At 44.6% G+C, this 27,352-nt stretch overlaps 1 protein-coding gene across 1 annotated transcript; it reads right to left on the minus strand.

Moving 5' to 3' along the window:
* Nucleotides 1-978: 978 nt before the first annotated feature.
* bcorl1 (BCL6 corepressor-like 1) lies at nucleotides 979-26,829 on the minus strand. The gene is made up of 12 exons (XM_063190511.1): nucleotides 26,581-26,829; nucleotides 22,396-22,489; nucleotides 18,937-21,984; nucleotides 17,715-17,871; nucleotides 16,625-17,152; nucleotides 14,014-14,225; nucleotides 13,373-13,633; nucleotides 11,316-11,482; nucleotides 9,361-9,506; nucleotides 7,925-8,002; nucleotides 6,876-7,056; nucleotides 979-3,979 (listed from the first exon to the last, which is right to left on the minus strand). Exons 2-12 carry the CDS (start codon nucleotides 22,399-22,401, stop codon nucleotides 3,505-3,507), a joined length of 5,259 nt encoding a protein of 1,752 aa, XP_063046581.1. The 5' UTR covers nucleotides 22,402-22,489; nucleotides 26,581-26,829; the 3' UTR covers nucleotides 979-3,504.
* Between the last annotated feature and the right edge of the window lie 523 nt (nucleotides 26,830-27,352).

Below are 27,352 nucleotides of genomic sequence, written 5' to 3' on the forward strand. Positions count from 1 at the left end.
ATAGCCGTTCCCCTTTCAAAAGCAATGTAATCTTGTGTAGGCTGTAGTCATTGTGAACTGATGCAGGTTCTTTACACAATACAGGCATGGCTGCTGACAGCTTTTGCCAGTCCTAGGACAATGCTATCTGCAAAGGCCGTCTTGTAATGATGCCCAAAATCAAGGTCCACTCTTTCCCTGGGCACAGGAAAAATTACCCGTTTGTCCTCCCTTGTCAACCTCAATGCTATACAGGTTGCACTGAAACCAAAGACTGTGGTGAAGTGCTTCAAAGCCTAACTTCCACAAAAGAGACCGACGCCCGGCCTGATCAAATGACATTACCCCGGATGAACTCAGGGCGAGACACAGAGAGCAGGACGCTCTGCACAGACCCACCAGCGCCTCCCTGTGGTCACTGACTTCATGGGCAGCCCGGCAGAATGGGAGTTCAGAAACTCTCAGTTCTCATAAAACAACAACAAATTGAACATTTTGGACACCAGATGGAAATTAGCTTTTATGCTCTGGCACATTTACATGTATGTATGTACATGTTCATTAATGTGCAATGTCCTGAAAAATAAAGGTAAAGTAAAAGAATATAATAATAATATTAGCATTATTATTATAGAAACTAACCTGTGGCAATCATTTGCACGTCTAATTATGTGAATCATATTGATATTGACTCATGTAGAGTAGAAACAAAATCCCCTCTGGCCTCACCATTTCAGTGTCCTCATTTAAATATCATTTATTGTTTTTTTTCTCGTAAATTCCAAACAAAACATCATTGATTGTCAACACAAAATCTAGCTTAGCACCAGTACAATAAAACTGTACCTTCGCTTGTTAAAATACTGTCTGCAGTGAGAAGGGAACAAAAAACAATCTCTGGGCAAAAAGGATTTGTACATTTCAAATAAAGCACCAACCATACAAAGCCGTTTTCCATATATCGTTTTTTCAAATACACAAAAAGGTCAAATATATTAATGACTATTAAATTAAGCACAAATGACAAATTTAACAGTGTAAAGAAGACCAAAAATAATCCCTCAGTCACTCTCACACGCACGCACACACACAAACACACACACAGACTCCATTCTGGCGCCTGTTTGCAGAGTGGATGGGGTGGGTTATGCTGGAAAGGTGGTACGAGGACAGTTGGTGTATATCTGAGGGTGTAGTACAGTTTTCCCCACCCTCGTACAAGTGTTGCTTACAGCGCAGCAAAGTGCAGTTTTTAGTGTTGATGGTAATATTTCCTATTGTAATGTTCCTGGAGGGGGGTGAGTGGGGTAAAGGAGGGCCCCTTTAAAGTTGAGTTGGGGGATGTTGAGGGTGTCTGGGATACCAGACGATCAGTCTGAGAATCTGTTCATTTCATGATGTTAGAATAAAAAAAAAAAAATCATAATCATGACTCATAATAGGCAGTTAGCCAAGTACACAAACTTCCATTATTTGTTTGTTCTGTCAAATTGGGAAAAGAAAACCCTCATTACAACAAAAATGCCAATAGAGCATGGCTTTTTGCCAATACAATCAACACAAAATGAAGGGAAAAGGTAAGCAAACAAAAAAAATCTATGCTTAGTGTTAACTCAAAATAGCATACTATGAAAATTGACCAAGAACTATGGAGATTGAATACAGATCCAGAGAGGAGCTGTCCAATTACTCCATTCAACTCTGTGAAACCAACACAAGGGCATCCCACATAGTTGTGATGTAATGAGCACACACAATGCCGCAGCATTTAAACCATAGAGTCTGGCATTTCTGTGATAGTCTTTTTGTTAAAAAAGCAGCCCTCCATGTTTAAGACATTACCTGTGTTTAATCTAACGATGATAACAGGACCTTCCCAAATCTAGTAATTCCACACATATCTATGAAACTGCAGTCATTAAATTAAAGAAAAGATGAAAAGAGGTATGACTCTCTAATGCCAATATTTTTTGAAAGCACAGCTTTCAAGTAAGTCAAGACGGTGTTATGCTTTCACCGCTGCAGTTGAAATTGAAATCATGAGGGATGAGGTAAGGGGGTGGAGTCACGATGGATTGAGGCGGTACTATGGGTGGGTGTGGGGCTATTTAGATTTTTAAATGTACACTGCCCATTTTTGGACTTTCAAATGTCCTTGGCCCATGTCCATGTGTGACTGGCTGTGCATTACCCCCATCTCAAAATTATCCTGGATATTATTCCTGGAGCAAATTAGACGAATGAGATTGTATAGGAGGGTGCTGTGATTGGTGTGGGTTGGGAGTGCGTATTTAGATTTTAGATTTTTTAATGTACAATACATGGTCCATTTTTGGATTTTGTTATGTCCGTGGCCCGAGAGTGTGTATGTCCGGCTGTCTGAGTATACCCCCCTTCCCCATCTCCAAAATCATTCAGGGTCTCTTCCCAGGAGCCATCCCAGCCAGGGTTCATGCAGGTTTACCAGCTAACCATCTGGTTCAGTGGCTGCCTATCTAAGGCAATCTGAGGCTAAGCTTCTTACGGCTCCGCACGAAAGTTCACCAATTAAGAGGACCAAAAAAAAAAAAAAAAAATCCCAAACAAAACAAGCCTTGGATTATCTTCTGGGACGGGGGAGGAAAGCAAGAACAAAACAATACTACCATCATCGGAGGAAAAAACACCACCCAATGTCAATGAAAACAATATCGTCACACATAGATTTACAACCAAATTTGTTGTGGTCACCCTGCTGGCAAGATATACATACAAGTATATTATTTACAAGTACACATCTGGGTTTCTTTTTTAATTATCAAAAAACTGCAGGTTGACTAGTTTAATTTTCAGGGCATCAAAAAATGACCTACAAGAAAAGTAACCTGAATGTCGCTTTCCAACACCCTACACGTGCCCCCCTCCCCCTCGACCATCCATTGGTGGCATGGCCATACGAGGTGACATCAGTGTCGTCTGACCCCCTGACCTCTTAGTGTTTACATAATACCCAGGGTCAAAGGTCAACGGGGAGCCTGGGAAAAAAAACAAACAGAACAAAACCAAAACAAAAAAGACGACAGAAAAAATTCTGCTGGAGTAGCTGAAACGCAGTAGAAAGTGCTGGTACTGGCTGACAGGAAAACTGGTTTGTCATTGTTGTAACCCCAACACCACCACCATCGTCATCACCGCCACACACACACATACACACACACACACACACCCCACACAGGGTACACACACTCATCTTCTGTTTTTTTATTGTCTTTTCTTCCAAAGTCACTCTGAACGGACGGCACTTCAGTCACAGGGTCATTTTTGATCTAGTGCTCTCTTAGGAATCCTGGAGAGAGGGAGAGAGGGAGAGAGAGAGAGAGAGAGAGAGAGAGAGAGAGAGAGAGAGAGAGAGAGAGAGAGAGAGAGAGAGAGAGAGAGGGGGGGAGGTCTGGTAAGAGGGGTTGGGGTGTTTGGGTTCAGGTGTGTGGTTCAGTTCCAGGTCCAGTTTGGTGGGTGGGGTGTGGGAGGGAGGGGAAGGAGGTCCGGCTACCGGCTGCACAATCTAGAACTGTCACTCCTCCGCTTCCTCCTCTCCTTCTCCACCTTCTCCCTCTGCTCCTCTTCCTCCTCCTCCTCCTCCTCTCTCTCCTTCTTTTCCTCCTCCACCTTCTCCTCTTCATCATCCTCATCATCAGCTCGCAGGAGCTGAATGTCGGAACCAAGCAAGCCCTGAAGCTCCGGAACACACCTCACTAGGTCCACCATCACACCATCTCCTTCCTCCTCCTCCTCCTCCTCTTCCTCCTGCTGTTCCTCCTCCTCCTTCTCCTTCTCTTCATCCTCCTCGTCTGTGTGGGACTCGGTGGAGGTGGTGTTGTTGGTCTGGCTGACAGCCAGCTGCTTCTTTAGCTCTGCCTTGGGGATGCTGGCCACCTCCAGGTGGGGGTAGCGCGCTCGGAAGATGCGCGCCGACATCTTGAGTCGCTTCAGCACGTCCGACAGCAGGAACCAGTTGCAGAATCTGAAAAGACAAGTGCCAAAATTCACATTCAGGCATGACACATACTTATTTGTTTTGTGTCAACATTCTGCAGTGCTTTTTCCATCAGATTTTGAGGCGAAAGTTAAAGCGCATCATGATGTAGTGATATAAGATGCGTCCGCTGAGTTTTTCATCAACAGTATGATATAAATAAAACGACGTCACTCACAACCAACTGTGCTAATGCAATTTTTTTTACTCGTCACATTATTTTCTACCAACATTTTAGCTAAATATAACACATGAGATTAGTACAAAGAGAGAATATGCTGCATGAGAAGCAACACCTGGGGTTCGAGCTTGTGATGGAACTCTCGAGTCAGGTCCAGTCGTATCTTCTGCACCTGCGTGGCCATTCTATACTGCATCAAATCTTGTCCATCACTGCTGTAGCGATACAACTTCCCCTGAAGCCATATATTTCGAGCGAATTAACTTAGTGCTTTGGAGCGATATAACTTTTTTCCATCACATGTTACACCAACTTCTTGATGCACATCATGTGGAAAAGGGCTTATAACTCTTTTTCCATGTTAAGGAGTTAACCTGGCTGCCATTGCACTGCAAGCTGTAACCTGGTATGCATTGTATGTGACAAATAAACTACTCTACTCTCTTCTGTACTCTGCATTTATTGAAGTCTGCATCTGACCCCTTGTCTTCAGCTTCTTGGTGCAATCACCATACATGTCTTTACAGATGTCAACAAACAGTCATTACATACTCAAGTACAACTTTACAAATGTGTAATCGGCATCCACTGGTCAGTCTATTTGAGTTTTTGCGTCTGGATAGCAATCCAATTTCGATATGTTAAGCAGCATGTTGAACGATTCAAACAAAACAATATCAAAAACCTTTTTCTATCTCCGCCAAGGAAGCTGTTTGGTAGAACATTTGACTATGTTACACCCACATTTTATTACAGTCCTTCTGCCTTGCTTTTGTGGAGTTAGAAACTGGAATGTAAAAATTGCCCCCATCCCGCAGTGGTTAAGAATCTTTATGAATGTTAGCAAGACAGTGACCATGTATTTTTCCATCAAGAAGTGTGATAACCTGACATCTTTGTCAAGGGGGAGGGCATAAAAACTGTTGATAATTTTAAGTATCTGGGTGTTATCATAGACTCTAATTTGTCATTTAAAAATCACATTAAGAAAATATCCAAATGTGTCAAGGCTAGTCTAGCGAATTTTAGGCATATCAGACATCAATTGCCACTTCCTGCAGCGAAACGGTTTTTACATTCAATGATATTTTCACACATGTCATCTGCCAGTTGGTCAAACCCTTAGTTTCTCTCTACAAAATGGCTTTGAAGGTTCTGGACAAAAAGCCAAGAAAGTATCATCACTGTAGCATTATTTCAAAGTACAATTTACTGTCCTTTGATAGTTTTATCTATTTTGCTGATATGTGTTTAATGTATAAAATTACTAATGATCTTGCACCACCACCTCTTAGGCAATGCATATCACGCTGCACAGATAAATTAAGAGTGTCAAGGTCCTCTGTCAGATGCGATTGTTATGTGGGATACAGGAAGACTTCCTTTGGTCAATCAGCCTTTTCTGTTAGTGCAATTGAAAAATGGAATGCAATTCCAGTTTTTATCAGGGACAGTGTAAGCTTTAACCAGTTTAAATTATCACTAAAAAGATGGCTTTAGGCTAATCAAAAATGTGACCACTGATCATTGTGCTTTGTTACAGTAAGCACTGCCATATGGCATGTGCATCATCATGTGTGTATTGCCTTGTTGTGATAATGTGATTGTACATGTTTTTGTATGTTCTAGTAGGATTCTGCTGCTGCTCCATTTTGTGACTTGTAGTGGCAACAATAGTGCATGTATTGTCTATGTTTTTAATGTGTGTTTGTTTTTAAGCTCCCCTGCCCAGGGATCGCAGATGTAAACTAGCTTCTAGCTAACTCTGGTACAAGATTCTGTCTTGTACATGGTCCCGGTCAAGTAAGCAATAAACTAAACTAAACTAAACTTTAAAAAATTGTATCGCTTGTTCCTTTTGTCATGTCAAACAACTCCACAAAATTTCATCCAAATCCACACATAACTTGCTGTTACATAGGGTGTGAAGCACATTGCTCTCTCCTTGCACTATACTACACACAGTGATCAAATGAAGGATTAAAGATTGAACCAAAACAAATAATTAAAAAAAAAACATTTTATAAAACATTCTAAATGTAAAAGATTCTAAACACATAGAACAAGGTCCACATGAACTCATGTGCAACTTCAGCATTGCATCAAGAAAGACTCGGGCACTGGCAGGAACCAGTTCCAGAATCTCCAGAGGGGAAAGTTAGCATTCGGTCATCTAGATGTGATGGATCTGGTGCACTCCGACACACTGACCCTATAGGACATTTTATGCACAGAACACACAGTCAATGCTCTGCCATGCACAATCTAGACAGGAGATTGACTCTAGGCATGGATGTAATCAACAGATCTGCAGAAACCAATGGCAGAGTCTGTCTGTGTGTGTCAAAATTTACATTCTGTGATGCACTAAAAAGGTGGAAGTTTGGCACACAAGCAAACTTTTGTACAGCTAAATTAGTGAGCTAATCTTAAATACAGATACACGAGTGTCAATATAACATTGATTAGGGAGGCAAACAAAACCTTACACCCAATTACCCAAAGATACAAGGGTAGAAGCCAGACTTGCACAATACATTACAGAGAGCAACAGAGAAAGATAGAAAACTAAAAGGAAAGAAAGAAAGAAAGAAAGAAAGAAAGAAAGAAAGAAAGAAAGGCAGTCAAATAGAAAGATGACAAAATCCCACATAGGACCTGTAGTTGGCCATGACCATTGTAAGGTGGTATTAAGACACTCACCCCTGGGTCAGCGATACTTGGACATGGTAGCAGGGCAGCAGGGGCTCCGAGGAGAACTCGAAGAGCAGGCAGTCTGCATCCCCATCCCTGTCCTGGCCAAACACACTCCTCTCATCACCACACCACTCAGCATCACCAGGACCAGACAGCAGGAAGTCCCAGCAGGGGTCATCATCCGTTTCTGGCAACAACAAAAAAAGAGAGACACACAGCGATGAACGAGGGGGAGGGGGAGCCAGAGAGAGAGAGAGAGAGAGAGAGAGAGAGAGAGAGAGAGAGAGAGAGAGAGAGAGAGAGAGGTCACAACATCAGGCCGATGTCCGCAACTCCCAGCTCAGGTTTCCACCATGCCGAAGACTCCCTCTAGTGGACGGTTCAAAATTAGCACCTTTTAGGTTCCACCAACACCAAGCACAATTCAGAGAAAAATCTAATCTAGCGTATTTAAAAAATATATACAGTACTCATCCTGGACCCCAGGAGTGTCAGTTTACAATTTAGGTTGCTCAAGGGAAATTGTGTTGCAGTCAAAATGCTAACAACTTAGCAGCTTAGTAGGTTGCAAATGTGAAATTGCGTTGCATAAACTACTTCCTTAAACGAGGGAAAACACATGTGTTCAGAGAAAAAGGGGGATGGAGACATCGGCAATGTCACAGCTTGATTTCCAGAAACGCTTAATCTGGCGGGGCCCCGTTGCTGTGACAAGGATTAGGCGGGATAGGTGTCATGCATCCCTGAAGTGGCACCAGGAAGAGATCAGAAGGGAGAAGAATGAATTAAGAGCAGGAAAATATGATAAATGTCATGTGTGTGTGTGCCTGTGTGCACGCGCATATGCGTGCATGGCTCTTCCTGTGTGTGTGCGTGTGTGTGTGTGTGTGTGTGTGTGTGTGTGTGTGTGTGTATATGCATGTGTGTGTGCATGTGAGTGTGTGCATGTGTGTGAGTGAGAGACTGTGTGAGCGACTGAGTGAGTGTGTGTGTGTGTGCCTGCGCGCGCGCATGTGTCTGTCTGAGAGGGATTTCCCTCAGTACGAGTCTCTTACCGAACACGGCACTGCTGTAAAGCTCCCAGGGAAGGCCGTTGTCCTGTTCACTACGGCCCTCCAGGTCAGTGAAGAACTCTGCAGAGGAGCAGACACCAGGTTAGTTGCTGATCTTAGAGCAATATTATGAGGTAAGGCCGGTGAAAACAGTAAACTAATAGGATACAGGATAGAGTGCAGCAAAAACATTAACCTGAATGTGGACATTCTGAGTTTTTGATGCATATGATATACAATTTCTTATACTTAATACAAAGCAAGTGCAATGTGGACATGTCTAAAATGTAATGGTAGGTTTCTTAACAGCTGTGGCTTAGCTTGGGTTTAATCCCTGGTGCTGAACAAAAAAAGACTTAAAGAAAAGGTTTGCACACTGCTTTGGGTTTGTAAAAAAAAAGGAGTGTGCAAACCTTTTTTACAGCACATAATGCATTAAAATCTTTTTTATGATTATATGGTGTCATTGATATACCTGCCTTCCTCAAGTACATGCACTTAATATCCGCATACTAATGATTCAAGGGATATTCACTGGTCATAAGATTTTTATATACAATAAAAAAAGTTATATTGTGTAATAAACTAGCCAGCGCTGGCTCAGAGTGCAATAAACTAAATATGACCTAACTAGCATCAATGCATGTCACACATAAAAATAAATTACTTGATGTTTGATCAAGAACTAAAAGTGAAATAACAACAACAGAACTCTACCTTATAGGGACATTATCCAAAATACATTTGCAATATGGATTTTTGCACCAGGTAAAAAAAACAAGATGATAACAAATTGTGTCTATCAGCGTCTTTCAAGATTGCTCTTAAATAAATCAACAGGTATGAAAGGACTCCATGCAACATAAGCAGCTCTTATACAGCACAGCTAGGCTAGCTAGCACATTTGACTAAAATGCCGTTGTAAAGACATAAACACAACTTATCTCCATGTTCCTTTATGCAAAAATCCATATGTTTGTGCCTTTCGCCAGCTCTCTTGTATGAAAGAACAGCATGTGCTCCACATTCAGCAGTTCTAATGCAGCTCAGCAGCAGGCACATGGAAATCAAAACTTTGTATCGACACTATATCTCTTCTCTATCTTCTTTTTCTACAGTAAGAATCTGTGCTTGCTAGTGTCGTTCTACACTTCTATTGTAAACTTAACAGGCATAAAGTAACTTCTTTGCACAGTCCTTCAGATTTTTCTTCCTTTAAGTTCGTTTTTTGCTGTTTATTCATTGATTGACAAGATGACATTTCAGCAAAAAAGAACCTAAAGAGGAAAAATCCACACGAGTGTGCAACTCCCCCCCCCCTTTTTAAGTCATCATTTTCTTGTTCAGCACTAGGGATTGTGACCAAGCTAAGCCACAACTTCATGCCACACAGAGTGAGGATGCAGAACAGCTGCAGCCCTCCACAGTGCACAGCTGACCTTTGAGGAAGCTCTTCATGGAGGGGCTGTGTGCCAGCTTGACCACGGTCTGGCCGGAGTAGGTGGCCAGCGTGGGGTCAGCTCCGTGAGTCAACAGGATCCACGCTGCCGGCAGGTTGTCAGCTGCCACTGCGTCGTGGAGTGGCCTATGGATGGAAACACACATATGCCCATGCACACACACACACACACACACACACACACACACACACACACACACACACACACACACACACACACACACACACACACACACACACACACACACACACACACACACACACACAGAGTTAATATACAGTAAGTTATTAGACATCTACACGTACGCATCATGACATCTACAAACATAAGCGTGAGTGATCAACAGTTAATAAGCAGTCACCACATAATGGAGCTGACTGTGGACATTAACGTGTGCCAATCAGGTTATACACAGCCATAAAGCCATTGGAATTGCATTCTGAGGCAACCTATTCAGCCCTACAGTGCAGTAACTGCGCCAACATTGAAATTGAGAAAAAAGGCCTTGGTTTTAGGTTAGATATTGTAGTTAATGCAAATTTGACATAGCAATATCATGACACATTTTGACCATAAGGCTTTGTCACAAGATAAAAGAGGTGTAATGAAGACCATTTTCAGGCTGAACTCAATTTTGACAAAATATGTAATTACTGCACTGACTTTGTAGGGCAGGCAATTATTCATAATCAGCGTGTTCAGTAACATGTCTTGAACTTGTCACCAAAGCCACACAACAGAAAATTGCAATAACAGCAGAAACTGCCACAAAGCCTTCACTTTTCCAACGGCTCATAGCTTGTTGCTGCTGTTGCTGCTGATGCAGTTTGTACTGCGGGGAAATAGTAACATGCCCTGCACTAGCACATCTCTTAAATGGAATAATTGGAGGATTGTCAAGGAGCTTGTGAAACTCTATGTTACAACACAATAACACACCACTTTGCAACTGACAGTTATTCAGGTACAAGGAGCAGTCACAATATGGGGATAGACAGATGTCTTGCTCAAGGGCACTGGTCTGGTATGGTGTGGCCGATCGCCCACGCACATTCTTCTGACTATGAGACTAGAAACTATGATCATTTGATCCCAAGTCAACTCCTGAACCATCACATGGCAATGCTGGAACACTAGAAAGGCTGAGGAGACCAGGACGCCATACCTACAGTATGTGAATTTTCCAGGGCTGTAAACTAGCAAAAAAGCAGGACACCCCAAAAAGCAGGAACATTGTGTGACATAGTTACAGCAGATTGTGTTATCTATGGTTGCAGGTGGTTTTATGTAAACAGAAAACACCCATTCTGTGACACTTACATCAAAATCCACACAAACCTAGGCCTAGTCATTAGCTATAAATCAAAGACGATTGATGAGGTAGAGACAATTCAGATGCAGTTTCTTCCGGAATCCATATTTTGTAAGGCTCCAAACTGCAATCCTATGGCAGCCATGCCCCTTTAGGAGACTAGGACACTAGGAGAATAAATGGAGTTCAATGGAAAGTCACGTCCATTTAGAAGACCTGACTTGATTCCACTTTGTTGTATTGGTGATGCGTCCCACGACTTATCTTGGTCTACCATATTTAAAACATTTGTATAAACTAGTCAGTGTGTTCTTCCCATTATCTTAATTCCTGTCGTCCCTTGTGCTTGTGGCCCGGTGAAGATGTCGCATCATTGACGACAGAAGTTTAATTCAATTTAAGAAGTTAACATCGCAGAACCGCAATTCAGATGTAATTTTCTAATTTGCAATCAGGATGTTGAATAGAAAAGTCCCCCAAAAGTTGTTGTGGCTAGGTTGACAGCGGGTAAACTAAATTGATTTCTTCACTGAGGTGGGGCATCAGCCAAGTGTGAGGTCACAGGCACAGGTCGAGGACAGGAGTCAGGATAATGGAATGAATCCAGTTTTGTGCCACTCACCGTGTGCCGTCCTGGGCACTGCAGTTGACGTCCGCCCCGTGCTCCAGCAGTAGCTGCACTATCTGGGTCCAGCCCCTCGCACACGCCTCATGCAGTGCTGTGTAGCCCGCATTGTCACGCCGGTTCACCTCCTGAGCATCCTTCTCCAGGCAGTACATAACCACATCCTGCACGAGAGAGAGAGGGGGGGGGGGTTGTTGCTATAAAGGCTGGCAATGATGGAGCCATTCGTTTATTTGCTTAACAAACCAAAGATAAAATGCAAAAAATTGTTGCAGCTGAAATTGAATTGCCATTGAATTGCCATGGACTGTAATAAAGCAAGACTTATCTGAAACGAAAGGTATTTCCTGTGATAAAAACAAGTACAATTTGATCCAGTGTTTTGCATCATCAAGCATGATTCACTTTCAATGAAATAATGTCTATGCCTAAACTAACCAAGAAGTTAACATGTGTAGTCTTTGGGAAAGAGGGCTCACATAAAGTAAGGTCAACTTGACCACCAGCCCTACCCACTGCTCGTCAGGCTTTGAACAGTACATAATATAATGACTAAAAAGGCTTTCTTCCATATTCCATTTTATTCTGACTTTATTCTATTCAATTCATTCACCTTTGTCATGACTTCCCCTGTTTGATCTGTTTAATGCCAAGATTCAATTTCATTAAGTGCAGAAGAGTGACCCCTGGTTTCAGAAAGTGAATAACACCATATGCATGGCGAAGGGGAGGAGAGAGAACTGTTGTTCCAGATGATTTTCAACTGGACTTCCGGAGCACCACATGCTCACTCTGACCACGATGACAAAGAAAATTGAATCCTGGCATTAAACTGATCAGAAAGGGACAGTAATGGCGATTGTGACTAGAATAGAATAGAAAACCTTTTTAGTCATTATATTATACTCTGTTCAAAGCAGATCGAACAGTGTGTATGCAACAGATGCCAACTAGCCGAATTTGGCAGTAGATCGCCGGTAGACCTCCATCCCGAAGCTTCATACAGATACAATAGCACAATAACACTTCACTGACGCTTTTGTCCAAAGCAACTTGGATATTTACAGGGTATTGGTTATAGTCCCTCGAGCAATGTGGGGATAGGTAGGTGCCTTGCTTAAGGGAACTTCAGCCATGGATGGAGGAAGGGATGGGTGAGGACTGACCACGCAACCCTGTGATCTACAGTCCAACTCCCTAACCATTACACCACGACAGCTCAGTGGTGTTGCACCTGTGCTCCCATGCCGGAGGGTTGCTGTGAGGACATGGTCAGGAGTGAGCACCGAGTGGCGGAATGTGCAGGGTGACTTCAGTTACACGCAACTTGCCCACACCTCCAACCACATTTTAACGCCATGAGCCCAGATTTTTTTCTGATTAACTTTATTGAAATCCACAATGTGTGTCACGTTCCTGTGTAATAACCATCATGGCAAATTGGAATTACTTCACTGAAAAACAACTCCATTCAGCTTCATTTAAAAAAAAAAATGCTACTGTAGTAACAGGGTGATTGTAGTAACTATTGTGAATGTTTGTCCGTTTCACAAATGAGATCATAAAGAAGTTCCACACAGTTGAAATCCTTTTGATTGGTTACTTAAAAAAAAAATCATCTCATGTTTTGCTGATCCATTTTCAGATTGTGTACTAAGTGTTTTGCCCTGCTCCTTGGCGTAGAGGTGTGCACAACCTTTTGAGTTATAACCATTTCATTAATGAATCTTTTAATTTGCCTCTGAAGAAAATGCTGCACATCGAAATGTCCGTCACTTGCACCAAATAAAAAACAAAAAAGCAGTAGTGTACTCCAACTCCTCTTTTACACCATCACTGTCCTACTGTGAGGCACCTGCCAGCTGGATGATACACAGAGTTCCCTCTTAATCTAGAGACACTTAAATGACTTTGCGAGTGTTGTAAAAAAAATACTAAAGTAAAATTCATCAAAGAAGGCCTTACAATGACGACGTTGAGCTTACAAAAATAATTGAGAAAGCACCTAACAAAAAAGCACGCGTGTGAAAAGGGTGTGTGTGGCCATAGCATACCTGGTATCCAAGACGGGCAGCTCTCTGTAACAGGGTCTCTCCAGCGTTTTTATTGACTATGAGCCGGCGCACTTCTGGTGGGATGGGGCGTCCAGGGGGGGACTCTGGGACCCCTCCTCCTCCACCTCGCCCTGTGGAGCCTCTCCTGATAGACACCGGTGATGACGACCTCTTGGGAGAGGACAGGGGGCCTCCTGGTTTCTTAGTCGGGGAGGCCTCTGACTCGTCCGCCTTGCCCAAGCTCCCTCGTTTGGTCTTTAGCTACAGAAGAAGGAGAGGAAAAAAAAGAGGGAGGGAGGGAGGGAATCAGTGACCGTTTTTTCTTTCTTTCATTGAATGAAAAAAAAAGAATAAAAGAATGTGTGTGAGCCTAAGCAGAGGATGCGTCATCAGAAAAGATGGTCGGCAGGCAGGCAGGCAGGCTGGCTGCGCTGAGAGAACTGCCTGGTCTGCCTCGTGTGGGAGAGAGAGAGCGCAACAAAACCATCGTCTTGCAGTGACTTTTTACACCACAGCGGGGCAGCAAAAGACCAATGCTGTCAACTGAGGACTTACAACACACCCAACATCGAGGTTTCGCTCTGACGAGACCAAATACCAAAATTGAGGCGAGCGATATACTGCCTTTGCAACGCGCTCACCTTCTTCTGGTCTTCAGCGTCAGCGATTAAGTGCTTGCTTTTGAATTTGCGTTTTCCTGCCGGCTTGTCGGTGGTCTCGGTGGAGGTCGGACAGTCCTGGCGTCGCATGGAGCCAGAGCGTGTGAACAAGGATCTCCGGGGACTGGGGTCCGGGCTGGGTGACCTGCGGTTCAACGTAGCGCTGAGACGCGGGTACACGCTGGTCCTGGCATCTGCGAAACCACAGTTGCACCAATCACAACAGGTAGAACACAAAGGCTGAAAGAGCTCTGAAATAAACAGGGATGCCATCATTGGCGTCACCGGGCCTTGCACCGCAAGCAGATAAGTACCAGTGAAAGACAATGTTTAAGACCTTAACACAGACAGGCCGTTTACTTGATATATTAATTTGAGGTCAGCAGCTATAGAAAGTCGGTGCCTCTACATTTATCAGAAGTAGGCCTACTGAATTCCAGAGAACGCCACAGACCGATCAAAATTCTAAATGTAGTAGCCTACCTACAGCGCACCGCGCGCGATAGGTTTCTGGCGAGATTAGGTGAGCCGAGCCTTGTATTAAATAGGCCTAGTCTACACCCAATTTTATAGAAACTACCACCATATAGTGTAGCACACTAAGACACTATTCTACAGCGTTTCTTAATAGACGATTTAAAGACATTTTCAAACGGAGAGGAGTGTGGCAGGACAAAGTAAACTGAGAAAGGGTAACAATACTGTAGGCCAATCAGAAAACCGCTAAATGTGTGGTTGCTTAAATGTTCACGAATTATTACGCGTTATTAATTTAGGAAATGCCAAAACATATGAGCAATTCAGCAGCAGACCGCATGAAAGGTTCACCATAACATTGTAAATTAACGTTTATTCATCACCAGCCAAAATGGCTAGGCCTACAGATTATGTAGCCTACCAGCCAAATACTCAGTAATAGGTCGTGACTAGTAAGTTGGTATTTTCTACCAGCCAAACTGAGGTTTTACCAGCATTTGGCCGGTTGGCTGGTGCTAATTTGTAAATCATTTTTTTTCTGATTGGTCTGCTGTGGCATTCTCATAACCATTGAAACCACAACATCGCTCGAGCGTCTTGTGAAGTGCACGCGCCATAGGTTTCTGAGGACGAGGCGAGCTGAAGTTTTGCATCGGAGTTTACAACATTTTAACGAAACATTCGTCATGTATATGTTCATGCAGTATTGGTTTACATGACTAAAATGACATTAGTAGATTTTCCGAGAGACGAAACCATTGGTAAAGAGAAACTTGAAAGGCGAAGACGGCGAGATAATGGGCGCGACAGCCCAGTGGAGATATGAGGTAAAGTACAGTAGACATGTTTGTATACAGTGTAGCATTTTAACAAAATGTAAGCTACTGCTATTCAAAGGCAAAGTACAGTAACTACATATATTCTCAAAATTCAGTTTAGACAGAAAACGGTCTACATTAGGCCTACACATCCTTCTTGCGATAAAGCCTTGGTCCAAATGTGTCCCGTTTTACATAAATTGCTTTGTCATATTCGCAGAATGTTCTGATAAAGAAGTCTCGGCGAAACTGACAACACCAAGGGGGCGCGAGGTAACCTCGTCGGTGCCACTGGAGATGACAGGTAGGCCTATGTTTTTCCTCAATGTTTTGCATGTTATTCATGTGCGGGTTTAACGGTAAATGTTTAAGTGTTTCAATGGGTAATTTTTTATAGGCAGATTTTGTTTTTGAAGATGTAGAATCTCGGTCAAAGAGGAGCAGTGACAGATGAAGAGCACGTGACATGCGTGTGTAGTCCGTGACACCTAGCCAGATGGTCAGGGTTTTTGTGTGAACCGATCGCTTTGGTAAAACATAGAACTCACACTCAGATAATGATGAAATGGTCGGACAACATGTTGCAGCATTCATTTAAACCAAAGGCGGCGTATTAGTTTTTTTTTCCAGAGCAAAACCATTTAGAAAAAAAAACTTTAGATAGGCTACATTCCTCATGCACGTGTACTATTTGAAGAGGACGGTGCAATTGAAACAGTGTCCAGAATGAAGCCGTGCAGAGCCGCTGGGAGTGTGGACATTAATCCATTGATCAAAACACAAGGTAGGTTGGGCTTACATAGCATTACGCACGCTCAACACAGCAGACGTATCATTGCCATCATCATGCACGCCAGACATAATTGACACCTTTACACACTATTTACAATAAAAGCAGACATAATTGACAATGAACTCATCGACAAGGCTTCCAGATAATAGGCTAATATCTGATCTCTGCTCTATTGACTGAAAAGCCTGGGCAAACCCATCATAGCCTATACAATTCAAATGTGATTACTTTGCAAGATGTATCCTATCATTTAAAGAAAAAGAAAATGCAACAAAACGATTATAACCATGGAACAATAATTATGAGCATTATCGCGATCATAATTCCAAAATCATTTCCAGCGTCATGTATTGACTTTTTATATAATCAGAAGTGACCAAGTAATTGCCAATTCAGTTTTACAGGTCAAAATGAATAGAGTAAATAGGAAAGTATTATGAAAAGCTCAAGGCATATTGCTCTTTAAGAAAACAAATAAATTAACAGCCCTTACCTGTTCCCATGCGTGCACTCTGCCTGGTCGAGGTGTACCTCTCCTCACGCTCTCCATCCACAGCCTTATGCTTATCCGTAATATACTCCCCATTCTGGTACTTCCTATTTCGGCACCGTCGTCTCTTCTTCATGGCAGGCGACTCACTGGCCTCACTGCTGGCCGGGGGCGGCCTCGGCTGTGCCTTACCCAGCTCCGCATCCTCAGGGGGCAGGGGGTTGAGGCGTGGCCGGCCCCTGGGTCTGCGGACGGGGACTGGGGGAGTGGTGGTGGTGCTGGCCTGGGATGAGGGTGTAGGCGTGGAGGTAGGGGGTTCCCGTGATGGCGCGGGCGGTGGGGGAGGTGGAGGGGAGGATGGTGCGGCAAAGCTCCAGTCGTGAAGCCGGTCTTCTGAACGCCGACGACCCCTCCTCGGTCTGGAGGTGGGCGTCTCGGGGGAAGAGGGGGTGTCCTTGCCCTGCCGGCTGGGGGGGCTGCTGGCTCGGGATGTCTGCTGTTTCTCTGACCGCTGGAGACTTGTGGCAGGGGTGTCTTCACCTACTGGGACAGGAATCAACGCAACTGCTTAATGATTATAGTCTTTTGGTCATTGCAGTAAACTTTATACAACAGAGCTGTGGCCAACATGATATGTAGGTTCTTAACAGAAAAAAAACACCTGAAAGTTTATTTTACTTCCATTTATTCATCAAAACATATCGAAAGGCATGCACCAGGCGGTTTGTGTAATACGACTACAGTACATCATGTATTTGCATCATGTCTGTGTAATGACAATGCATTGGCTGATTTTGTGGAATCCCAGCTATAGCCAATTGCATGTCTGATTGAATGACAATGGATTGTTATGGGGAAATAGCTTTCAAGACAGCAGCATACTCCATTATATTGCTTTATCTAACCCACTAGTGGGTCTAAAAAATGTACAGAATCGTCAGTGCTGATAAAAGTAAATACACATAGATAGATGCTGCAGCCAGTGTTTAAAGTGTTTAAAGTTTAAATTAAAATACCCACAGGTCCGTTTCCTAATCTTACTCTCGGGTTAATCACAGATGCTGTGGTCTATAAGATGAGAGACTGTACTGCATGTGTCAGTTACCTGGTCTGGGGGCCTCGGGTGCTGAGGCGGGTGAGTCGGTGGCCTTCCCCTTGCGGCGCTTCACCCCATTGTCTGTGGGCAGTGGCGTTAAGGAGGGGGTCTCCTCCTGGGTCTCCTTCTCTGGTGCTGGGGATGAGGCTGGTGGTAATGTCTTTCTCTGTGGTAACAATCAAATGGCAGCAAAAGTATTACATTACAATACACTTATATTACATTGCACATGACAAGCGGCACCTATTACATTACAAACTTAAAAGGCACCTTTTCCAAAGCAACTTATTAAACAGGATGCCCACACCAACAAAATGTGTGGAGGAATACAAAGTAAGCAAAGGACAAAAAATACCATGGCAGGCAGATGCATTCAGATGTCGTAATGCCTTTTAAATGAGGACAGTTTTAGATTCACTCTATTGCATTCTTATTTATCACACTCAGGATTCAAGGAATGTGCCAAAATAAGTTTTGGTACAGATTTTGTTTACACATAATTGCGCCTTGTGATTCTTAACAAAAAGATGTTTCTGTGTGGGGACAGGCAAGCAGTTTACTTGCTAGTGTGATTTATATAGTAGAATAAATATCAGTAATAAAAACATTGTGCAGACACCAAAAGCGAAATAGCACTGACAGAATGACAGAAGACGTTTCTAAAAACTTCCCTTGGTTAATTCAAAAAGGTGTCACTGATACTTTAAAATGATCCCTCAAGCAAAATAATTAACCAACCAATGCTTGCAATTAAACAACAGCACTGTTTTGTACTAAATAAAGCTCAACTGTCTGGGAACTATCATTTGTGTACTTTTAGATGGTAAGTTGAGTGGAGTATAGTGAAGAACAGACCATCAGCAAAAAGCTCAACAGTAATCTAATAATAAGGCTGTAAATTGTATACATTTTACAAAATGCATTCAGAAAAAATCCTTCAAATGAGAGAGATTTCAATGCTGTGACTGACTTTGACTACTACAGTAGTTACAACTTTGCTATTCCATTTGTAGTTCTAGTTGAGAAAATATTACAAATGATCAATGACAAATGCAAAATCACAGAATATGCCGACAGTAATAAGTTTACTGCGTTTTATATTCATACATAGCAAACACAACAGAAATACTGTGTCCTAAAACTCTGCAAATACAATTGATGTGTATTATACGATTTACACAAAGACTGTAATATTCACAAAGCTTGCAAATGCAAAAAATGCAAAACCTACCTTCTTGACAACATTCCCTGTCTTAGTGTTGGTGCCGTTCTTGTCCAGCGGTCTCTTGGCTGGGGTCTTCTTCGGCTTGTCCTGCGCTGGCTTCTCTGCCTTTGCAGCTTTTTTCAAGCCGCCCGCTTTCTTCTTTTTGGGTGTTTCGGTGCTGCGCTCGTCAACAGGGGAAGAGGCCTCTTTGGTGCCGTTGGTCTCCGTACTACCCGCCTTTGTCTCTATTGCACTTTGACCCTGCAGGGACCCTGGGGGTTGCGTGCCCTCCACGGCCTTGACTGTGGTTTGTGGTGCTGGTTCCTTCCGCACCGCTGCCACTGCCCCCTCCTCTTCTTCTTTCTCATTGTTGGGTGCTGGTTCTTCTGCTACGCTTTTCTCCACCGTCTCCTCCTTGCTACCTGAAGTGCCGCCACAAGACAACGTGCTTGTTAATGGGGTAAATTTGCCTGGCACTTCCTTCTCTCTCTCCTTGTTGGCCTTATTACTCTCCTCCGACTTTCCCTCCTTTCCCACGCTAGCCTCTCTCTGCTGCACTGCAGCCGCTGACTGTTTTTCTGGACGTTTGCTGTTTTGCATGGGCTCCCCTGAAAACGGAGCTCTCTCAGGCTTTGAGTCTTTCTTCTCTGCTGGTCTGAAAGGTGGGCCTCCCACGGCAGCAGCAGCTGTGACTGGATGCTGTTGCTGCTGCTGCACATGCTGTAACTGAGTGGTCTTGCCTCCTGTTGCCAGGGAGCTTGTTACCTCTGTTCTGCGGAACCCGACCGAGGGTAGGCCGGTGTACGGCTCCCCGGTAAGGGCTGTGGTCTCCAGGGCTTTCTGCTTGACAATAGACTCCAAGTTGGACAGCGGAGACTTGTTGTTGTTGAGGTTTTTGCCCATCCACTTCTCATCCTCCGTCACCTTGGGCGAGGAGTGGAACAGCATTCTGTCACAGCTTGTCGACGCCTTACTTTTTGGGCTTCCCTGCACGGTCTTCCGCTGGATGGACGATGTCCCCTGCGGGAAAACGCCAGGTTTTTCCCAGAGTGGCGGCTTGATGTTGGCTGGAGGGTATGGGATTGGGGCAGCCTTGCCGACTCCAGACTTTCGGTGGAGGTGCGAGTTGGCCAGCGGTATAAGGCCCGAGGGGACAGCCTCCTTTGATGGGAACGACTGGTGTTGCTGCATTCCAGCTGAGCTGGTGCTGTTTGAGTGCTTCTGGGTGCTTTTGCAGTGCTGCTGGGCACTTTTGGGTAACGCGAATGGTGACGATTCTTTGCCAAGAGAGGAGAGCTGCTCTCCTTGGTCCACAATAGAGATTGTCTCCTGCTTGGCGAAATTCTGTAGGTCCTCTACAAAAGCTGCCCCTTTACCATCTTTGCTGCGTAGAGTTGACGCTAATATGGGACTGGCCACACCTACGTAAGTCCCAGGTATGTTGTTGATGCCACCTTGGGGTGAATGCTTGGACCAAGACGATGCTGGTGCTGGCTGGTGGGTTTGATGATTGAGCAGCTTGGATGAGGACGCCTTTGGGTTGGAGCCATTGCGCTGGGTATCAGGTAATATGGAACATGGGGCTGAGCTACAAGCTGTGGCCTGAGGCCTTTTCAGGGCATTTGGAACGTTCTTTTTATTGTTACCCATGGGGCGATGTTCCCCTGAAATGGCCGCAGTTGCAGGACTGTGCTGGACGTCTCCGGCGCAGCCCTTCTGTCGCTTTGACTTGGAGGACAGATCCAGAGGAACGTCTCTCTCCTCGGCAGAACACTCAACAGGCTGTTGCTTCTGCTGCCCCTCTGATCCAGAAGGCTTCATTTTCAAATACGGTAAGGGATTCTTTTCACCGACACGGTGGTGATAAGTTGGACCTTTGTCCATGAGGTTCAACAACTTGCTTTGAGTGGTAACGTTTGCCAGTGAGGGGCTACAACAAATGGCAGCAGTGGGGGACATGGTGAAGCGTGTTGGGGTTGCAGTGGCAGGGGGCTGGGGATGGGGCTGTGGCTGAATTGGGACGGCAAGGCTGGGCGGCGAAACCACAGGAGCGATGCAGGGACTTTTCTGTTCCACTCCCAAGATTTTGGAGTTTTTGCCGCTTGATGCGTTGCACCTCATCTTTGTTTGCGGCTTCGGCGGCGGTAGTGGCCGCTTTTCGGGCACCCGTCCAGGTTGAAACTGATAAGGGTACGCTGCGTGTATCATAGGGCCCACAGTCACACCACCTGAGCTCTGGACGTTCTGCAGATTTTGGGGGGAACCCTCGGCGGGCATCTTCTGAAACTGGCCGGTAGTGGCATTTCTCAGGGAGGCCAACTGACCCGGCCCGGGGGGTAAAGTGATCTTGCAGAGAGGCGGGGCGAAACCAGGCGAGGACAGGAACAGGGTGGAACACTGGAAGCCGGGGGGCAGGCTGATGACGGATGGGGACGGAGGGGCGCCGGCCTTCTTATTCAGGCCAATCCCTCCGTGATTCACGTTCATGCCACCCGGCTCCACCACGGCTGCAGCATTCTTACAGCTGCCAGTCCACGGGTGGGATGGGAAAACCCCACCAGCACCACCGCCAACACCACCACCACCACCACCACCACTGCCGTCGGCCTTGGCCTTGTGACACTCTGCCCGGTCGTGTAGAGTGGAGTTCATGGCTGTCAAATGGCCCGAAAGTGGAGTGCTGTGGCTGTGGCCCTTCTGGGTGGAGGAGGGTGGAGCAGGAAGTGGGCAATCAGGGGAGTAGTGGTGATGGTGGTGAAGGTGGTGGAGGTGGCGGTGGTGATGATGGTTGGAGTGAGTGGCCTCGGAAGAGCACGCGTTGTTGTTGTTGTGCTGCGTGGCAGGTTGCGTCGTCGGCGTCGAGGTGGTGGTGGTCGAGTTCTTGCAGTCTGGGGCGGTCACGGTCCTCAGCTTTCCCTGCTGGCTGTGCGGCAGGTCTCCACGGAGCTCGGGCGGCAGCGTCTGCGGCGGGTTGCCCACCATGGTCTCGCCCGCCGCCCGGGTTGTCGGAGGAGGAGCTCCACTCTCTCGGCTCACTGTACCGCCATCCCCTATATTCATTGGAGAGGGATCCACCTGTGGAAACAAGTGAAGTCAAATTGAGTCGTGTCAAGTCATTTTAATTTACGCATCAGCTGGACCAAAATGCTGTACAGACGGCGACAATTAGTGTTTAAGGAAAAACATGATAAAATAAATAACTTTTCATAATGAAATAAAGTATAGGTATAATGTATAATTACATATAAATGATAATTAATGTATTGATCAGATTCAGGTTCGGGTGGTAGGTGACGTGTAATAGTTAGCAAATTACAAAGACTAGTTGGTTTTTCCATAAATATACAGTACAAATCAATCGATTTTGAAGCAGTTGGGCACAATATACTGTATTTACAAGAATATACTGTACATCAGCCAAGTTAGGTGTTTTGGGTGAACCTATTAAAGACATACAGCTCGTAAAATTTGCACCAATAAATGTACCTGCATATGCGTTATTTTAACACTGCATTCCTCAAAGGTTGTGAGACGTCAAGTGCAAAACTGGAGAGAGGTATCCTCTGTGGGGGGCCAAACACTGCAAAAGTAAATAAACAAACAAACCTGAACAAAATTGCAAAGATGAGTATGATTTCTTGACATCTCTGTCCACTTTGTTTTCTGTCATTGTAAAAATTGAAGATATAGCCATACAGACACCAATGATGAATCAAAAGCATAGAAATGTCAATCATTATAGCCTTCTTGCCTTGCTGTAATGACAAACACCTACTGTGCTGCATTGCAAAAGCACAACATAACCATGTACGACCATGTCATTAAGTAATTAAGCAATGCTGAAGGCATGATCTGTAATACAAATCTTTAACCGCAACCCTAACCCTGGTCTTCAATGACCGATTCATTTAAAGTGTCTGAAAATTGTCATTCATCCAAATTACCTTAGTTCAAAGGATTATGTTGAAGGTAAAATGAAAAAAGTCCAGTTGCCAGCAACTTAACTCTTTCCATTCATTTTAACGGCATTTTACTCCTCATCCATTCTCACATTCATAGTGTTTCTGTTAACGCCTAATCTTTTACCTTAACTCTGGTCCACAATGCCCAATTCATTTCACATTTGAACTGTCTTTTTAAATTCTTTCATTCATTCTCGCATTGATTTGTTCATCCATTCATTCATAGTTTTTCATGGGACCTTACAGCAATGGCGGAGCTGACCCTAATGCCCCCTTTACTTAGGGGGAGGGAGCAGCCCCGCGGCAGCACCCGAGATTACAGAATTCAGAGGGGACTTAAGTTCAAAATGATCGTACAAGGAGGGTGGGGGCAGTTGTAAGCTTTGGATGTGTAGTGTGTGGGGTTTTTTTTGGCTGGCAAAAACATCAGGGTAAAACCACAATTGTCACCTTCTGCTTTACATGTATCTTACACTCTTGCAGAGCAGTAAGGACAGCAATAAAGAAAGCAGCAGTGAAGAAAAGTGATTCAGGAACATTACCGAATTGCAACAGTGTTGTGGGAATCCACTTTTACCCTGCGTAACAAGCAGTGCTTCATAGCAAGAGGAGACTACCAAACTTCCTGTTAGTGAGAAATGGTTCCCTTACAGTACATGTCACAATTTCCTAAGAGTTGCAGCCCACTGCATGGGATGGTCATGCAGTGGCTAAGCATATAGTATACAGTAGTAATGTCTGATTACAATAACAAATCAAGCCAGAACAGCATTTTGCAGCACTTATCACTATACAAGTAACATGAAGAATAAGGATTAGAGCTTACAACAAAAGCTCACAACATCTTTGAAATAAAAAGTGGTAAAAACACAGCTTTTTCGTTGATAGTTTAAAAAATTGGTCCGATATCTCATATACTTCATATACTGTATCTTGAGATAGTTTCTCAGCACTATCTGACCTCTGTTTTTTAAGGAATTAAAAAAAGCACTGTTGCCCTTTAATGCAACTCAGTCAACACGCTTGTGGAGCCGAAACATTCCAAGCGAGACCGGGCCAGAACACCTAGGACCCCAATACATCATTCTTTGCCCAACTCCACACAAAAGCCAATTCTGCCCCTCCTCAGCATCCATGTGTGTGTGCGTGCGTGAGTGTCTGCAAGCCTTAATGTGTGCATGTACACTTCTCCCAGTGTGCGTGTCCCTCCTGACCCTGACTGTGTCTGTGACAGTCAGCGCACGAGGAAGGTGGGTGGAGGTGGGTTTCTTTCACATCTGTGATGATCAGTCTGTGACCTTGCTCTTCCCACACATGTGGAGAGGAGTGGCCACGGCTCATTCACAGATCCATTGCACACCAGCCGAGCAGAGAGAGAGAGAGAGAGAGAGAACGAGAGAGAAAGCAAGAACGACAGAGAGATGAGGTGATTTTGGCAATGGAGAGAGGGCAACAGGACTTTTCCTAGTTCCTTAAATACTATGATGCAGGGCTGTTTTGACAAAGGACCTGAGGCAATGAGCAAAGACGAAAGGGGGAAAAGTATTCCCCATGGTAATTATAAAGAAAGATATGGATGTGAAGAAGATGCTACAAGAAAAGAGAACTAGACAGAGAATGGCAGAAATGTGCCCTCTGAAATCACCCTGGAAAGTAACCACCTCTCTGGGGTCAATTATATTGGCAATTAGGGATCTTAACAAACTATTAAACGGGTGAAATATCACGCTGTTTGACAGAGTGGTATTCGTGGCCCCGTGCGTGCCATTGCGCGCAACCAAGTAAGGATGTGGGAAGTTACGATACCAGACAACAATAATGGAAATGAAGGGAAACATGCACTTCCATCAAACATACTAAATAAAAAAACATATAACACAACATAAAATAACAAAATAAAGCAGTCGCTCGTTAATACTGTGCGTGTGATCCCAGATCCCCAGACATGTTGTCTTGCGCCAAATGATAATATCCATTTGGCGATGATCTGGCTAGCGCGTAATAAGGCTTTTGTCTCCAGAAAAATACACTACTGCCAGCGTGTCCCTGGAGTCCGAATGCATACGTTTCCCATGTAATGTAACCTGTGACACCCCCCTTCTCCCTGAGTGGTGTTTGTATGTGTATGTTTCCCCTCTGGATAATTATGTCTTCCCGTGATTGACTATGCGAGGGGGGACAACTACCACACACTCGTCAAAGTGACCCGTCGGCCAACCACACGGCAGACCACCTCGTGTTATAGGTTACCTAATGTATAACCTACAGAATACAAGTCTCAGGCAACAGCGCAGAGGGGCTACGGCTTCCCTGCGATTAAAGTAGAGTAAGTTGATCCACTGGCGATAGATCACTTATGTTTGGTGATCGAAAACCCCGCTCTTTCCATGCTGGTGACACTGAACTTATAGCCATACGGCCTAAGCATCTTCACGTTTCCTCATTTGCCCTAACGAATGCAAAAGTGTGCAGGTTAACGTTACGACAGAAATATCCCGTGTCTAGAAAATCCGAGTGCTTTTCGCAGAACGGGAGCTGCTTCTCGCTCCCTCTCGGTCAATCAGCAGCGCAGGCTGAAACCCATATGCACAAAGGAGACGCATCCGAGTGACAAGTCTGCGATAGATGATGCAGAAAACATAGTCACGGTCGACGACAGACCAGTGCTCTATATTAGGAAGAATAATTTGGACGTGAAGCTAGGCCAACAGGGTGATTATAAATGGTGTTTTTCGTGGGCATATTTTCCCCTCAAACTCCGACCAGCCCACTCGCTCGCTTGGGCTGGCGAACAATCGTATCACACAATACGAGGGCACGCCAGTTTTCAGGTGAAACGAAATGTGAAGTCACTTCAACGTGGTGCAAATAATCCCAGTTTTCGGCAGTGATCACATCTATTGCAAAGGTGTGATGCATATGCTCCTGTGCGTTTCTGACGAGGTATCGGGAACTATACGACTGCCAAACAGGATTTCCTTTGCCAAATCGAACACATCGTAGATGCACACACTCGCAAGACCACAATGAGCCAAACTACACGACACGTTCCCCTCGATACGTTGGTCAACATCCACGCAGCGCCAAATAGCCCTCCGCAAACATTCCAAACTCCAATAACCATCCTTTTCAATCCGTCAATAACACCACGAGGCCGGTCAGTATTCATGACGTCTTTTGGTGATAATAAGCTCGTATGGAAAAGACGAGTGAATGTCAGACAATATCAAGAGGTTGACATCGCCCGCATGAGGAAACATCGCACTTTGCCTGCCTCTCGTGCTCATTCCCTCATGAAGTCTCAGAAAACTAACAGAATGTTTAACAACAATGCTGCACTCAACTTAATATTAACTAGCAACTGTAACGCTTGCGACACACTGGGCACAACATGTAACCTTACTTAGCCTAGATGTTTGAAATAACACGAACAAATTTCAGATCCCTGCGCAGCGAAGTCTCCGCGAAGCCACTATCGGTCTGCATTACACATTGCTGGGCAATGTTAAGACAAGCCGTCTCCGACTGTGTGACACGAAAAATGTCCAAGACAGTCTCCAAACGGCCCGTATCGCGGTGACTCTGTATTCAAAAATAATAAGACCTAGACGACAGAGACAAGAAGCGATTTTGTCGTCTACACTGAATAATTCCAAAAGGTAATTAGCGAGTCAGATAACGATGTCAAATTGTAGAAACAACCACCAACCCGTTTGTCCTGCGCACAGGAGATAAGCATATATCAGGAGATGTGCGAATCTCGCGTTCCTGGTTCCTGGCCGTTGCAGCCCACTAATCTCGTCGGTTTTCGGTTCTGAAAGTCCAGGGGGGTTTCGTCAAGACAGACCGTACCGTATCTGTCTCTGGTCTGGTGGGAGAGAGGGGCAGATGGAGGATTTTCAAAATGGGATTTGTAGTATTCCGCTACACACGCCCTCCCCCTGCTAACCACGAGAAGGGAGGAGTAGGGACTGCAGGTACCAGCATGCAACACTACAGTCCAGCCGCTCAAGGGGAAAGGGGATCGCAACGGTGCGCTAAACTGAGAAAGCTTAGCTAAGTAGCAAAGTGAAAATACACATAGTCTTGGATGGACCACCTTCTGTTAACGAATTGTCCCACGAGCTCAAGAAATACAAACTGCAGAGTAGAACATACAGTCACTGTTTCACAGATCAGCGAGGCGAATGCAGCCCATGACGAACCTCTCCAAGGGGTCAAATAGAAGCACACACAGACTCGCATACACACATCAAGAGTTGGAGGGAGGTAGAGGTGGTGTCCAAACATTGCAGCGTAATTAACCACAAGCGGAGGCGCGGACGTGGTGTGTGTAAAGGCGGTATCTCTCAAGCAGCCCCGCCGAGCTTCTTTTCACCCGTGTGACAACATGTTGCTTTGGCAAGGCAGGTTGAAGTGATGGCTTTGTAAAGGCATACGTGAAGCTGCGCAACAAAGGTTGTTTTAAAAAAATAATAATA

This window comes from Engraulis encrasicolus, chromosome 23, assembly GCF_034702125.1.
Source record: "Engraulis encrasicolus isolate BLACKSEA-1 chromosome 23, IST_EnEncr_1.0, whole genome shotgun sequence".
Lineage (NCBI taxonomy): Eukaryota > Metazoa > Chordata > Actinopteri > Clupeiformes > Engraulidae > Engraulis > Engraulis encrasicolus.